Source organism: Numida meleagris, chromosome 8 (assembly GCF_002078875.1).
Source record: "Numida meleagris isolate 19003 breed g44 Domestic line chromosome 8, NumMel1.0, whole genome shotgun sequence".
In the NCBI taxonomy this organism is placed as follows: Eukaryota; Metazoa; Chordata; class Aves; order Galliformes; family Numididae; genus Numida; species Numida meleagris.
This window is the reverse complement of record NC_034416.1, coordinates 10,814,507-10,831,114: the sequence shown is the minus strand read 5'-3', so window position 1 is coordinate 10,831,114 and position 16,608 is coordinate 10,814,507. Positions and strand designations below refer to the sequence as shown.

Here is a 16,608-nt window from a genome sequence, read left to right as displayed (position 1 = left end):
CCCACCCCGTCTTCCTGCTCAACCTGGGGGGAAAACAACAAAATGAAGCGTTTTGCTGGGAAACATGGTGTCCGTGGGAGCCGAGCTGCATGCATACGCACCCGGCACAGGGCTGCCTTGACCGTGCCTGTGTTGCACACACACAGTGCACACGCAGCCACATCACATCCAGGCGTGCTGTGCCCTTAGCAGAGCCCAGCTCCGCAGTGCACAGGAGGCGATGCCTACGTCTGTGCCTACACGCAGATTTATGGCATGCCACATAATCATCTGGGGGTGCAGCCAGCTTAGATACAGCCCTGCATGCACGCATCCATCTCTGCTGATTGGCTGCACACATGTGCATGGCAACACATCGACAGCACAGCACAGTTTACCTGCTCTGTGTGTAGCCATGTCAATGTTTGCACTGCTTCCCTGCGTGCCCAGGCTGCAGCTATTCCTGGTGCATGCCTTGAGCACTCCAAGCAATCCCAGCTGCCTGAGGCGCAGGCACCCATCCAGCCTGGACAAGGTGTACAGAGCACACCTGTTTGCTCTGTCACAGGCATTCCTGCTGCTTGCACATGCAGGAGCAGCGCTGCCTGCTCCTCCACACCCTCCTTCTGACAGATGCAGGCAGGTGGGTTTGGACCTGTGTGCTGGGGTGGGATCTGGGGCATTATGGCACTCAGCCCTGCATGCTAACAGAGCGTTCCCATTGCACATATGCAGCTCCCTGCACAGGCTTGCATATCTGTGTACACAAAGATTTATGTTCCCATAGTTATAGGCATGCACATGCGCAGAGACGTGCCCACCTTCTGCACACTATGTGTGCATGATTCTAATGTGTATGGACACATACACAGACATGCTTTGAAGCAAATGTGTGAAGAGCAATGCTCACATCAGCAGCCTGTGCTCAGACGTGTCCTTGCATGTGTATTTATGTGTATATTTCTTCTGCTTATATCCCAGGCAGACATTCACCTACAGTCTCAATGCACATCCCTGCACATCCTGGGGACAAACCGCTCTCCCATGTGCACAAGCCTCCAGCTACTCCCACTCATCCCTGCCAGCAGCACAGTGCATATATATGTGGATGTTTGGCTGCAAGTGTGCATGTATATGTAAAGCACATGCACACCCACACAGCCAGGGACACGGTATTCACAAATTCAGCTCACAGGCTGGATGGATGTGCTCCCTCGGCGGATGCAGACCCACATTTGCCAGGAATAGCACTGACATGCAGCTGCTCGCCCACAGCTGGGCAAATGCACAACTTGCCTGCTCAGCACTAGGGAAGTGGCTTTTGGGATCAAGAAGAGCACTGAGAGACAAGAGACCTTGCCCTTAATCACAGCGCCAATTTTTGCCCTCATGGGGCCAACTGATGGGGAGGAACGAGCACCTCTATCCTTTCCCCCCTTTGCCCGTTACTTCACGGCCCCTGGCACATAGGCTGCTGTCTCTGCTTTGGTTTCTTTGCCCATACCAAAGAGGTAACGCAGCTTCCTGAGCTCATGTCCTGCGTGAGGCAGAAGTGCGTAGCCCCCCTGAGAAAGGCATACTGTGTCTATATGCTGTATGTGGAAATATATGAATATGGAAATCTTTGTGCCTAAGAATGACTATCTAGAGATGAAAAATGCCTGTGGACACTAACAATCCACAGTGAACATATATACAAAACTGCACTGCAAAAACTTGCATACCTGCATAGAAATCCACAGGTGTGAACACCCTTGCAAGCACAGGCGCAGTGCTGTGAAAACGTTCACCTTCATGGCCCTCTCTGGCCTTTTTACAGTGATTAAAACAATAATCTCCAAGGATATCTCTTTGTAAGGTGCTCAGCCAGGAGTGCAGCTCAGTCACAACCCAGGCACAAGCGCTGAAGGATTTGTGCCTGCACCAAAGCTGGGCCGGAGAGGTGTGCTGGCTCACATTGCACATCACAGTTTGGCCGAGAGATCCCTGCACATCCACAGCCTCACCACATGCCCAGTACCACCAGTCCCACATGCCTCCACCCATTCCTGCACAGAGAACCTGGTTCCAGCCCATGGCACCCATCAATTCCTGCTTCTGTGCATCTGTATAAACCATGTCCACATCCCAGCTTCTCACAAACCAACAGAGCACCTGTCATCCCCTCTGTGAAGACCTGGATGTCATCACACACATGCACACATTTGCGCACACCTGCCGCAGCTGTAGCCTTGAGCTCTGGTGCCTTGATGTGTCTGCATGTCCATGTGCCCATGCAGGAAGCCATGCATGCCCCATAGAGTCTGCCCTGTGTGTGTGTGTGCATGCACATGGACACACCAGGACAGGCGCTGGTGTCCAGCGACGCACAGGCTGGCTGGAAGAGGTAGTGCCATGGTGCAGCTTTCCTTTGACTTAGATGGATGTGGGAGGCAGTGCTGACAGGGAAACATGCTGTTCTGGTGGATGACTGCAAGGAGCAGTGCTTGTTACCACCAGGGACCCTATTTCTCATGCAGAGCAGGGGATGGAGGGTGGCACAGGGCTGAGTTCCATGCGACAGAAGCTATATATCCCCACAACATGGAATAGGTTCAATATTTTTAGTATCCTCTACATTCTGTTTTCCTACCTTTGGTTTTGCTTTGACTCATGGGCTACTTTTAGGGAAAGAACCCTTCTCACTGACATGCCTAGGGGAGGCTTAAACTGCTGAAGCAGAGGCAGCCCTGCATGTCAGTCAGGGGGCCGGAGGGCAAGGTGCCGTGCCCTGGCACACATAGCAGAAGATGGACCCTGTCTCCCATCTCTGCCTCTTGATTTGCGTTGCTAAGAAGCCATGGTGATGCTGAGTGGCAGAAAATGAATTTTTTCATGCCAGAGATTGGCTGCGTGTTCTGACATTGCTTTTTGCTGTGCTTTGATAGCATAAAGACATATCTGGGTGTAGAGGGAGTTGTGGCAGTGCAGGCTGTGTGTTGGGGGCAGGTGTGCAGTGGGGACATCAGTGCATGACAGTCCATGCTGTGCAGTGTGAGATCAGGGGAAGGGCAGGTTGGTGGCCAGGGTACACCAGGCTGTGAGGTGGCTGGGACACAGCCATGCACTGGGAGGCAGCACAGGTTGCGTGGTCCTGCGAGATGCCAGGGGTCCTGTGGGATGCTGTGGGATATGAGGGATACTGTGATGGAACTGGCTGGTTGGGATCCCCATGCACGGGGCTGGGAGCACAGAGAATGATGAGGATTCTCTCCTTTTTATTTCAGCCCATCCACTGGGAATATTTCTGTGGTGAAAGAAATTGTGGACAAACTGCTGAAGGGCTATGACGTCCGCCTCAGGCCTGACTTTGGAGGTATGGTGACGGTTGATTGCGAGAGGCAGAGCACAGGATCCTGCCTGCACCATGCACCACCCTGCAACATGCTCCCTCCTGCCTCACGTTTTCTTCTTCTCCATGGTTTCCCTCCTCCTCCCATCCCACCCTGCCCTCCCTGCGCTTCCTCATCCTTCCCCATCCCTGGCTCCTTGGTCTCCCCAGTGCCTGCTTTGGCCCCTGGCTTAGCTGAACACTGAGCTCCACAGGGCGCAGGCCAACTCTCTCAGTCCAGGTTCAATGTTTCTGAGAGACATTGGAGATGAGAAGTGTAGAAAAAAGAGGAACTCTATCCTGAATTTGCAATGTCTGCAGACAGATGGGGGATTGCTCATTGTAGGATGTTTCTCAGGACAATTTGCTGAGACAGACACTCTAGATTTTCTCTACCCTGAACTTCCCTCCCTCACGGACCACAGTTCATATCTCCATGACTTCTGCTGCTCCTGGTGCCAGATTTTATAGCTGCTTTCCCTGCAGAGGGTTGGGATGTCCATTGGCAAGGCTGTCAGTTTGTCTGTACCCCTTGATGACAATATGGGATAAAATATTACCCTGACCTCACTGTTTTCAGTAGGAGATGGAAGGATCTGCAATTCCTCTCTTGTATTCTGTGAACAAAAAGGAGATAGGGAAGGGTTTGCTCTTTGTCAGCTTGGGTGGAGATGAAACAGGAAATAATCCTTGGATATTGTCATACTGCAGGGCACTGATGAGGTCTGTCTGTTGGAAAGCTGCAGGCTCTGGAGATCCCACCACTGACCACGTGGTCAGAGAACATTCCAAGATGGTGGAAGGGGTTGGAGCACTCCTGGCTTCACCTGCCGTACTTGGCTGTTTTCTGCCTTCTCTGAGCAATGCCAGTTCCTCCTCAGGAGGAGGAGTGTGGGACTGGAGGAGCTTCAGCCCAAGGAGGTCAGATGTTCTCCAGGCAACTGCTGGGAAGCAGATTCATTTACGGGCTTTTGAGGGGAAGAGATGCCAGAGTCACGTCAGTGGAGGGCAAAGGAGGAATTTTATCCCAAAGAGCTTGATCCAAATCTCCTTGAAACCATGGGTAGGGGAATATTGCTGCAGATTTCTTCAGGTTTTGAAGTCGGCCCGGTGATGTGAGGGCAGCACAAAGTGCTGCTGGCCCTGGCCTAGTGGGGGCTGTGGGGCAGGGATGATGCTTGTTCCTCCAGGGTGCAGCTGGGTGTGACTTCAGTGCAGTGGGGTACGGCTTTGTAAGCGTATGCAAAGCAGCAGGATTCCTCCCTCTCCCTCCTCTCCTTTGGATGTGAGATATGGCTGGATTGCTTTAAAGGTCTATCTGGGAAATGTGAAATGCCCCTATTAGCTGACCTGCCCCAATCACAGGAATTGGTGCAGTCACATTTTATGAGAAGGAGAACTGCAGAGATGACATAAAAACAGAGAGGAAAACCATCTCCTAAGCCACTGAGATCATTATGATACAGTAAAACAGCAGGTGACCTGGCTGCACAGGGGCACAGAGCAGAGGGCTGTGGAGGTCCTGCACCCCCAGGTCCCTGGGACACCCAGCTTGCCCCTGGGACACACCACCCCATCCTTCAGTCCAGGTGCTAGAGGTGCTGCTGGCACTGCCAGGTCTGCGCAGTGCATGGGCTGGGCTGAGCATGCAGTGCCTCCTTTCTGACTGTAAAATGGATGTTTTTGAGAAACCATTGCAGTTTTTTTGATTTTACCTTGAATTCCCAAAGAACAAAACGCATTTTCTCACTCAAGCTGACCAAGAGAATGAAAGCAGTAGACTTAATTCCTGTATGCATCTCACTGCTGCCTTTCACCCTCTCTTGCCCCTCCCTCTGCTTGAGGGTGCAAAGACCCCTCTGGCAGTACCCACTATTGTGCCTTCAGTGGTCAGTGTGCAGTTACCCTAACTCTCAGCATGTCTGGCCCTCTGCTCTTGAGGATAAACTTCTGTGTGGAAAAATTGTTCCTGCTGCACCTATAAATAAGGGAAAGATGGGCTGAGAAGTGGGTCTGAAAACCGGAGGTCATTAGCTTTGTACACCTAAGGAAAAAGGGTGGAAGTCTCCTTGCACTATCACTGTCCCCAGAGCTCACCAGCTCTCTGAGGTTTTGGGCAAATTCATTGCTAGGATAAATCCAGAGAGACCACACCAAGACTCATCTAACCTGTAGTGGTTTCTGGTCTCAGGAAACCTGAGGACTGGGCTGCTCTCCAGGACAGTGCCCATGTCTTGGATGCTGGGCAAGATGGGCGTAAGCTTCCCTCCTTTCCCTGGAGAATAAAGGATTTCCAGCAGCACCAAAGACCTTTGTGCTGCTGTCTCCATCCAAGGGCCCTCCTTGTCCCAGCACCCTCATTGCACTCAGGATGTGGTGATTCAACAGCTCCAAATGCAACTCACGGTTCCCCAGTCCTCTTTTTTTTTTTTTTTTTGAAAGAGAATGAGAACTCTGGCTAATGCCAAAAGGAGGACAGGCCTGCTGGGGATTGCAGTTCACTTTTTAATTTTGAGATGCCTCGTTAGCTTCGGGCTGAGCTGAGTGGCTGAGAAGCGTCAGCCACTCACTCTCCTCCCCTCTCCCCCACCCTCTTGAAACCCATTAGGCCGATGAGCAGGTCGGCTCTCAGGGGTGGTGCGGTGGCATTGAGTGTGACATGCTCACCTGGGAGCCGAGCTGAATGGCAGGAAATAAGGGAAAATGGGGGAAAGTTGGAGCCATGCGGGGGTGATGGAAAAATCTGGGAGCACCTCCTCCAGAAAGCCATCCTGGGTCAGCAGAGGCTGCCCAACAGATTTAGAAGCCAGGAGAAGTGGAGTGAGGTGGGTGATATTGAAGTGGATGCTGTGGGGACAACAGGTACATCTGCCCTTGGGGTGCAGGTGATAAACCCACCCAGCTTGGTAAGCCCTGGCCATTCCTTCTTACTTTCCAGAGACTGTCCTCCAAACCCTAGGAGAGCATGCCAGGTCAAGGAGATGTGGGACAGCGGCACATATGCAGGGACAGCAATGCTCAATTTTCATGGGCTCAGCAAGGAGAAAGGGCAGGGTGTCATCACAATACAGTTCTAAGGGGTTTGGCCAGGATTGTGGTGAGGATCTGGAACGGGTCTGGAGGAAGCATCTGCATGGCAGGGGAAAGATTAAGCCAATGCTCTTGGTCCACTGAAGCAGAGATCTCTGCCTTGGTACTGCAAGATCAGCAGTGAAAGGGAGGGAAGAAGGTTTTTAGGGAGGTACTGGGGAGCCCACTCAGCTCTGAGGGAGCAGGGCAGCTCACAGGGGGACCAAGTGGCAGTGGCAGGGATGCACTGCCATCCACTGATCCTGTCCTGAGGGATCAATGGCTCAGAGGTCAATGCCTCCTTTCGCGTGGGGTGCAAGCCAGGCCATGGCACAGCAAGCAGGATGCAGCAAATGCCCATGTAGGACTGGACAATGCTGCAGATCTGTTCTGGGAAGCATCGCAAAGCTGCGGGTGGGGGAGAGAAAGAAATTGCAGAGCAGCACCTTGGTTCTTGTAAGTGCTCTTAGGCACTCACTTTGAGAAGCATTAGTGCCATAGGAGGAAAAAAAAAAGAAAGAAAGACACACAAAAAAAAAGGAAGACAAAGTAAATGAAGACTATCTTGCCCCAGGGTAGAGAAGCCAGTGAAGGAATGGCAGGAGGATCCCGCTTGAGCTCAGTGACTCAGCTGCTCTCTGTTGGTGCAACATTTCCAACCTGAAACTTTTCAAGACTTTCTCTTCTTCCATGGAGCCGAAGCAAAGAGGACCCTGCGTGGAATCTTTTACAGATCTTAGTCAAAAAACAAGGGGATGTTATTCCCTGCTCCTTGTCCCCAGCCTACCTAGAAATGCAGGGTTCCTGGTGTTGACCCTGGGCCATGTGCACGGTGCCTGAAAATGCATGATGAAAAGGGAATGATGGCATATGTTTCCATGTTTCCTGTGTTTCCATGCCCGTGGGTTCAGCAGCTCCCCCTGCTCCAATTTTTATTCAAATTTCCCTAAGAAGGATTAGGGTGTAGGGGATCTTGGATCCAAATGAATCTGGGTTTAGGGCTCGTAGGTGCTCTGCGGTGCAGCATGGACCTGGCTTCCCAGCTTCCATCAACCTTGCCCTGTCTCACCTCTCTCCTTTAAGACATGAACCCCTCCTTCATCTCCCTCCCTGCTTCTCCTCCCTGCCCTTCCTGCCCTCATCCCTCTCTGCTCCATCACACCTGCACCCTCCTGCGGTCCCAGCCTCCCCCACACCTTTCCTGTTTCCCAGCACTTCTTCCTCAGGGGCAGTAAAGGCCACCCCAAGTTCAGTGGGCCTGGGGAAAATCCTCAGCCATCCCCTGTGTAACGACATGGCTTAAAACCCAGAACTGTAAAAACGAACGATTGCTGATGCATAAAGTGTTGCAGTGAAGCATTGTCAGTAGTTCAGGGCTCGGAAGGCAGCAGGGCTGGCAGGAGCTGTGGTGTTGGCTGGCACCAATGTGGCAGGAGGTGGCGAGGCCAAGCCCTGGCCCCCCAGCCCTGCATGGCTGGGAAACAACTGGTCCCAGTGGCACTGTACTGGAAGGAACGGGAATTTGGTGCCTTACGTAGGCAGGGCTGGCAGTGTTGCATAGTGCTAAGGCTCCCTGAAAATGTCCCTGTTTTCTACTGCGTATAAGGCTTGGCCACTGCGCTCCTGTTGTGGTTTTTTTTTCCATGTAGCTAGCTTGCTTTCACTTTTCAGAGGAAAGAGGGGAAATTTTAGGCAAAATGATTCAGATATTTCTGAGAACAAGCCGAGGCATGTATGCATTGGGCTTTTTTTTCCCTCTTTCAAAATGCTGGGGGTGAAGTCGGCAGCATCCCAGCAGGGCTGGCCCTGGTGCGCACACAGCTGCTGCCCAGGGCCACCACTGCCCCGGCATGGTGACACCGGTATCTCAATGCCACCACCGCCATCCATCCCAACATGGCAGGGAGGGAGAGGGCACCCTGCAAGATGGAGCTGCAATCCTGCCCTTCCAGCACTTAGTCTTCAGCACTGCATCTCTCTTCGCTTTCTGTGGCAAAAATGTTAAGTTCTCAGAGTGGCCAGACTTGATATCCTCAATGCTTCTGAGATGCCTTCAGCCGACATTTTTGCATGCTTTGGGGCAGAGAAGTGTGTCCCAGCAGGATGGCACCCTTTTCTCCCCAGCTGTCCTTCACTGTCCGCAGGAGAGACTGCCCAGAGCTGAACACACATTAACCTGCTGCACTTTGCAGCCTGACTGCAGTGGGAGATATCACCCTTCCTCCTCCATACCCAGGGGGAGCAGCTTTGGGTTTGAAAACAGGGGGCTGAATAGGAGGAAAGGAGTAAATGGAGGAAGGAGTGGCTTGGAAAAATTAGCAAACCCCCATGCCTCCCAGGGCCAAAGCTAAGGTGGATATGCCACTAGGGCTATCAGTAGTCCCACTCTTCTTCCTAAGGAAAGGGCGTTGGGAAAAGTGTGTCCTTGGTTGGTAAATTGGTTGCAGCTGCTCAGCCCCTGCTTCCTCCCCGACGTACGTGACTTCTGGCTCCAGACCATGGGTCAGATCCTCTCTAGGGCTAATCCAGAAAGAAGATGACAACCTCCTGCTGTTGTGTCTTACTTCATTAGCCGAAGTGGCAGGAAATGAAAGGATCCAGTCCTTCTTGGGACATATGTGGATGTTAACACATTGCCACATGATGGGATTTCTGTTTTTTTCACTTTGCTCTTTTTATAGGAAATACATACTGTGAAAAGGACTTTGAGGCTGTAAAGTCAAACACTCAGGACTTCAGAAAAGCCACAATCAAGCTTGCTCCCTGGCTCTGCATTTGTTCTTGTGAGGGTGCATCTGGAGGAGAGCTCCAACAACCGCTTCCTCATGCACACCTCCACAGAGCACCCAGGGGATGATGCTGTTACACATGGAGATGATGGAGATGCTCCTTCATGTTCCCCTGACTCAAAAGGGGCACAGGCTGGCAGCATGATAGTGGGGATGAGCTGAGGTGGTCGTGGCAAATGATTAGGACAGACTGAGCCAGGAGAGGTTGGAGTGAGCTGCACATCTGGTGCAAAGCCACAAACACCAGCTCATGCTTGGGCTTTCTTGACTGCTCCATACTGAGATGTGCTCCTACAGAACTAATTGTTTTAGTTTCTGCTGTCAAATATGCAAGCACAGTGTGATTATCTTCACACTTCTCTGAGGAGTCAAAAGTAGCCCCTGCTGTGGGATGCCCAGCCAAAACACCTGATTTTTCAGAATACTTAGCAGTGCTGCATTCTGCACATGACGTGTTCAAAGCATGGTGCCTATTGATATCAGCCATAGCTGTGACTGCTCAGCCCCATGCCCAAATAGGCATACAAAGTCCATGAAAACCAATAAGATCTGGGTATAGGACTGTGACATGCCCAGTGCTGGAGAACAGGACACATCTACACAAATACCTTTCCTTTCCTGGAGGCCTCCCCCTCACTCACTGCATGGCTATCAGATTTTCTGCAAAGCAGCCAGGGACCCCACTGACAACACAGTTCTCCTGTACATAATCCTACGTCATCCTCAGAGCAAATCCATCCTCTGTTGAACAAGGAAGAGGAACGAACAGGAATCCTGCAGACTCTTTAATTAAGAACTGCCTGTATAGCATCCATTCAGCTGTGAGCATGATTCCACTTATGTTTCATCCATTTTGTTTTTTGGGTGCAGTAATATTTTAGAATTTTTAGTCTCATCCTCCAGTGTGGCATATCTTGCTAACTCCTTGTTGCATGCTGAATATATTTGTGCATTCATCCATGGCCCCACAAGATCCTTCAGTGATAGGAAGCCCTTGGTGGTATGACAAAAACAGCAATGGCGATGAGTTCCCCTGACTCTCAGTGCAAAGTAATGTTGAGTTTGGGTGTCTGAGCAATCTGAATGCCTGCCCTAGAGCAGTGCTTGGTAGCACCAAGTGGTGTTTGCTGGATTCAGTACCCAGTGAAGGACATGAGGGCTTGCTGTCATCCATGAAACCACTATACTTTCACAGCAACGGATGTTGATTCTTCTGTCTGTGACAAATTCCATGTAGGATTACAGTATTCAGTTGCCCTCCTCCTTCCTTTTCTCCTTTGGCTGGTGTGGTCTTTCCATGCCAATCCATTCCACCCCTGGCACAGCCACCATGGCTGGTGAAGGGCTCTGAGATCTCTCTGTCTCTAAAAGAAAGATGTCATCATCCTTTTGCAAAGCGTTAATTCCACAAATTTTGCCTCTTTTCTTAGTCACATATTTTTTTTCTCTTTTATTACAGAGTACAATGTATTCAAGGTACTGATTGGCATAAAAATTTCAATAATTCTTAATTAATTAACTAATCAAAAGCAGGCTGCTGTTTATAGCAAGTCTGGAAGATGTTTGCCATCTCACCTGGACACATCTTACTCCTTGATTAATATCTATGTAACACCCAGCCATTTCTGAGTCTATTCCTGCCTGTAAACTTGCCTTCTAGAAGACTGTCACTGCCAGCAAAATGTAAAAAGAGTGCAAAACTCATTAGTACAAGTTCTTTTGATTACTCAGAATATATTCCCACAGCCCTAGAGCTGCTCATCAGAGCAGCTTTACACATACGTATCATTCATTTCTTAAGAATCCCAATATCCCAGTTAGGCAGAAGAATGTTTTTAACCCATAGAGCACAAAATAAAAAACACAGGCTGTGTGTGCATGTCAGTCTTCTCACCTGTGTCTGGTTCAAAAATAAATTAGCAGGAGGCTACTGAAGAGTCAGTCTGAACTGATGTAACACAGTTCTTCAGCAGTAGTGACAGTATTTGGTGTGGAAGAGTAAGATCCATTCTTGCAGATAGCCCTTGGTGGGGTTTGTTAAGTGTCTATTTATATCTTGATATTTCATGTGAAATATCATGCACTTGTTAAAAACATTGCTAGAAACATGGACATGACAAATGATGTGCTTAATGATGGCATAAAGCCATCACATCATGTGTGTGAGAAAGGGAGCAATGCTGCATGGTAGGGCCCCATGGCACGAACAGATCTGTCAAATAAACAGGTATTCTGTTGATTCAGTGACTGATCCTGTTCCCATTAAATGGAAAGCAGCTGAGCTTGGCTCAGTCAGCCCTTCTTCCCAGGCTGGAGGAGCACTGCTATTTGCTTTGAGCAGGGTATGCATTTCAGGCTGCTTTGGAGAACACTGATCATGCATTTCCTATCGGCTATTCTTCTGATTCTGGCATTTATTCTTGGTTCTGTGTCAGAGCTAAAAACTCTTTTTCTTCTCTGATCTTCCCTCCCTCCCTTTTCTGTTCCTTTCTATTTCTTGTGCTCTTTGTAGTCCTGAAGGAATAGTGCCGTTAAGTAATTGTGCACTTAGAGATGTCTGTGCTTGTGACAGGGGCGAGCCTCAGCCAAACCTACCATGGCTTGAATTTCCTTCCCCAGACCTCAGGACCTCTTAGTTCAAGTCTGGGATGTCTCGGAGTACAGTTATGGTTGGAAAAGAGCCTCTGTAAAAATTACATCTTGTTGTTCCATATTTATTCTCCCTCAGTGGTTTCCATGTCAAATTTGCTCAGTTTACCAGTCAAAACAAGATATTTCTACCTGCCAGCTCTGCCAGCTCAGCCTGGGCTCTGGAAATCAAGCTGTGCTCTCTCTGCTCTGGACATCATCACCAGCCAAAAAGGATTCTCGAATCGGGGCTGAGCTGGATGTGATTTTGATTATGCATGAATATAATTTGTTCTCAGGTAGCATTATGGGCTCTGTGTGACAGATAGCAGCAAGGCTTCTGTGCTGTACAAACATTGACTAACAGATCTTCCCCACTACCAGTGGGCTGATGGGCTTCTGCTAGCTCCACTGTACATCTGCAGACACCGAGAGGTGGCAGCCTGCTGAGGGTGGCACAGAAAAACCTGTGGCAGAGCAAGGAATGGAACTGGGAAGAACTGCTTCCCTCTGTTGCTTTTTATTCACAAGAGCAGACAAGAGCACTGTCAGTGCTCTGGTCCACTGCTTGGTCACTAAACAGCCTGCAAACCCTCCATAGGGAATGGGTACTTGTGCCCATCTCTTGCTGTGGAGAAATGGAAGGGCCGTAGGAAAGGTTCTGACGTGCAGTGGGTATTAATTTTGTTCACAAGTAGTTCCCCTCCTGGTGGATAGAACAGGAGAGCATTCCCCATGGCCTTTTCAGAAAATACAAAATTCTGAACAATCATTGGCTGAATATTTGGAAAATAAGCCACGAGGCAAATAATAGACTCATTGGGTATGATCATGCCATATACTAGAGAAATTCAGACAGGTGTCCCAGATTTCGCACTAATTCCAGCCTCTACTGCTCTTGTGCTTCTGTAATGACCATCAATGCCGGCAGGAGCAGACACCCTGCCCTTCCCTGCCCAGAGCAAGCCTCAGCCCTCTGAGCCAGCAGGGTTATCTCAGCCTTTGAAATCAGTAGTAGGCTTTTGTCTGCTACACAGACCAACTTCTACCAAAAAAAATGACCCTGAAACACCACATCTTATCCAGTTCCTGTGACAGTTTATCATCCAGTGCCAGTGTTCAGAACCAAGGCTCATCAGGCAGCAGGGAAGTGAGAACCTCAAACTGTCCTTTCCCCTTCCACGGGTCATAACTGCAGCAGTGCTGTGCAACTAGGAAAGGTTTCCTCATCCATAGATCTTTCCAAACACATTTCCTTTCAGGTACCAGGCAGATTCCTGGTGATCCTCTATCTCTCTTGCTCTTCTTTTATATGTTGGCTGCATTGGCACTTATAGATTGGCACAGTGGTGAGGCGTGATGGTTGGTCTAGATGATCTTAGTGGTCTTTTCCAAACTTAATGATTCTGTGATTCAATCAGGCAACTCACCTGCAGACTTCTTTCTTTAAGCAGCTTTGTATTTGTAAGACCACAGCAGAAGTCACTTTCAGGTTTAGAGTAGTTCATGTTTTGGGTAAGGGCAGGTGCAGGAGAGGCATTGTGGGTCTGCACTGAGTAGCTCAGCAGGGAACACACAGTTGCCAAAGCTACGGGTATAACACCAGAGACTTTCCTCCAGGACAGGAGGACACCTAGCTTATGCGTGGGACCTTGCTGGTGGAACATTGTCACATGAAGAAAGAAACCTCCTCCAGACAGGGAGAGGAAGCTCCACAAGGCAAACAGGCTGTGTGTTAGATCTGGAGGAATGCCCAGCCTGCTGGGTTCCGGGGAAGGGTCTCAGATTGGCAGGACATTTTTAGAAGAGAGGGAGAGGGTACGTGATGATCTGAGTTTTTCTTCTTATTCTCCTTTCATTTCAAAAATAGAACATTCATCAGAAGCTCCTCTACATGTTTTTCTTCTCTGTTGCACACTAGCTCCTTGCTCGTATTTGAAGCTGGAGAAAAAAAATTGATGAGTACTCAAGTTAATAATGCGTGATTATTATGTTGATGAATTGCTGGAGATGAATATATATGTAAAAGCTCTGCAAGATTTGCTCATCCATGCATCCTGAGTGAAAGCAATTATTTTGGTGAACAAATGGTGGTTGTATCTCTTAATAACACGTACTGGGGTAAGGGGTGGCCTGGGAACTTTGTTCCTGATGAATCTCCAGCACACTTTTGCAAAATGATAGTCAGCAGGATGATGGAAACACCAGCCTGGGCTTCAGTCTTTCCAAACTGATCAACTTGCAAACTTGAATCCTTCTTCCTATAGCGGTCTTGCAGTTCTCACCCATCACCAATTCCATTTAGATTTTCTCTGTCTTGATGCTGGAGAAAAAGCAGAACCTGAACAAAGCATATCCAAGCGACCAAGAAACTGAGAGATAAAAACATACAATCCCATATCTAACATTTGGAAAGAGGGATGCTTTCTCGTGTGTGCTTTGCTTCTCATAATTTCTAACTCAGGCTCAGGATTTCAATGTGAATTCCATTATATTTTTGGGCCTGACTCACTGCTTTTTTCACTGGCAATACTTTCACTGTAAATCATCCTGACCTCCACTGAGCATAAGCCTTGGGCACTGTGTGACCCCAACGCTTTACCTCTGAGATGATCCACATACCCAGGAAGGTAGGGGAGGGAATGGATCGGGTGTGTGATACAGAAGGGTGGTGGTGGGCAGCATCTGAAGTCAGCATTAGCAGAAGCCCTAATAGCAGTGTATTGGGAAGGACAAGCTAGGCACTGAGAAAAGCTGTTTCTCCACCAAGCACTTGAAAGAGGTAACAAGAAAGGAGTGGCTATCTCTCTGATGGGGACCCCAACCATTGAATTTGCACCATGTTGTGGGATGAAGCACCTCCAAGAAGTCACCTACTGACACGTATGGCAGGGGAGCACAGCAGGGCTACCACTGCTGCCACTGGAGGTCTTAGCCCTGAGTTTGCTCTTTGCACAAGTCTGATGTGTCCTGACCTGGTCACTGTGTTTCTTTTCTTCTCTTTTCTTTTTTTTCTCCCCATGCTGTGCATGTCTTACTGGGTTCACCCAGCAATTAGAGACTGTGGTATCCTTTAAAGACACAAGTCTACAACAGTGATGAGGAAGTGTGACTAACTCATTAACGGTTGAAAACAGGAGAAAAAGAAAAACACCTTCTTGTTGTCACTTTGATAAAAATGTCAAGTCCAGATATTTTGTTGTTGTTACAAATACTTCCAAGACAGAGTAATGGATTTGATATGAATGGAGAAGCTTGTGTTAACCCATTTAAATTAATTTGGTTCGGCTCATTTTCAGCTAAGGGGATTAGATGGCTCAGGATTTGGTAATGTATGAGAGCGTTTTCCTAGAGAGGTCACATACTCAAATACAGCCCAGGTCTGCAGTTGTTTGGAGGATGATGTTTCCAGGGCATCACAAAAGCAAGCTTCCTCCATGTAGGAAACCTTCATTAAGAAAAGCCCAGTGCTGAAGAGATAGATCAGAACCTTTGTGCTCTGAGAGTTCAGATGAGATATGAGACAGACTAATGGGCAATATGTGAGAAGTTTATACAGCTGCTGGTTGGTATGGTTGCTAAATGGATAAATGACCTCAACTTTGTGCCACCATGGCAGCCTTACCCAATGGGAGGAGGTGGGAGGGGATGCCGCACTTATAGCATCTCTTCTGGATGTGGGAGGATAGTGGTTGGTGCTGTGGTTTGCTATATTCCTGCCTGTTAGGCTGCTGCAGGAGAGTCACAGTGTAGTAGGCATCCAATATTAGTCTTGAACCCAGTGGATAAGCATTCTCCACCCTCTTGCGTGGCTCAAAATACTGTGGACAATGCTTTATAAAGCTCTGCCCTGTCTGCAAGTCCTAGAAAGCCAAGTAACTAGCAGTGGGCTAGGAAATGGGAGCCAAAGGCTTCCCAGCCTATCTGAGCTGGAGACTGGGTAGCTTTGGAAGCAGGAGCTGGGTGCCCCAGCTGGAAGTGTAGATTGAGCAATGAGGGCCTGAGCAAAAGCAGAAAGGGTGGATTCTCCTGAGTCGTCCAGAGCTTCCCCAGGTGAGTAGAGCCGTGCCCAGCTGTTGTGCTGGCAGGCCTACAGGGAGATGCACTTGCCTGCCAGCATCTTAGCAGTGGTAGGAGGGAGCTTTATCAGGTGGAGAAATGTGGAGGTGGCTAATCAGTGTGGGTCTGATGGTTCTTGCTGCTGGAGGAAAAATACCTGGCTTCGGTTGATCTGCTGTCAGTCTACAACAAATACTTGTTTGGGAAGCTCTGTTGCCCTCCCACTACCACTTTTGGAAGCGTTTAAGAGATGAAGGAATATGGGAAATTCAGTACCTCTGCTTTTTCTAGAGCCAACTCAGTGTAACTGCAGGGAAATGTAATGTTTTACAGGAGCGCACTGCTCTGCAGGGAGGGATGTAAAAGCAAAATCTTTCAAACAAAGTATTTGCTCTGTAGAATGCAAAGCCAGGGATCTGGCTGAGTGTATGTACCCTGGACAGGGAGGATGGGTGACTGATCCTTGTAGCGACAGCATGCTGCACCCTCATCTCCTGGTGGCTCAATCTGCCTTCTGCACTCTGCCTAACAAAGAAACCAATGGCTGTGGCATCCCTGCAAAGTAAACCTGCTGTGGTTTGGGCTGGGTGTTGCCCATTTCAAGGGATGGGAACTGATGTTCTTAATAAGGTTGCTCTTTAAGAGTTTCTTGCTCAGGTCCCGTTAACGATGTCAGGTTCTTAACCATGAGATCTAATAAGGTGATAGAGCTGT

The 16,608-nt window shown here is 49.1% G+C and overlaps 1 protein-coding gene across 4 annotated transcripts in view; it reads left to right on the top strand.

The window, feature by feature from the left end:
- Positions 1-16,608, top strand: part of LOC110403351 (gamma-aminobutyric acid receptor subunit beta-4) — a 67,264-nt gene that overhangs the window by 494 nt on the left and 50,162 nt on the right. For 2 of the 4 annotated variants that reach the window (XM_021406476.1, XM_021406475.1), the window contains exon 2: positions 3,246-3,334. In XM_021406476.1, coding sequence (XP_021262151.1) covers positions 3,246-3,334 — 89 coding nt within the window. Of the gene's footprint in view, positions 1-3,245; positions 3,335-6,442; positions 6,543-6,992; positions 8,019-16,608 lie in introns of those variants that run through there. The other 2 variants (XR_002441624.1, XM_021406477.1) reach the window with 2 other exon arrangements.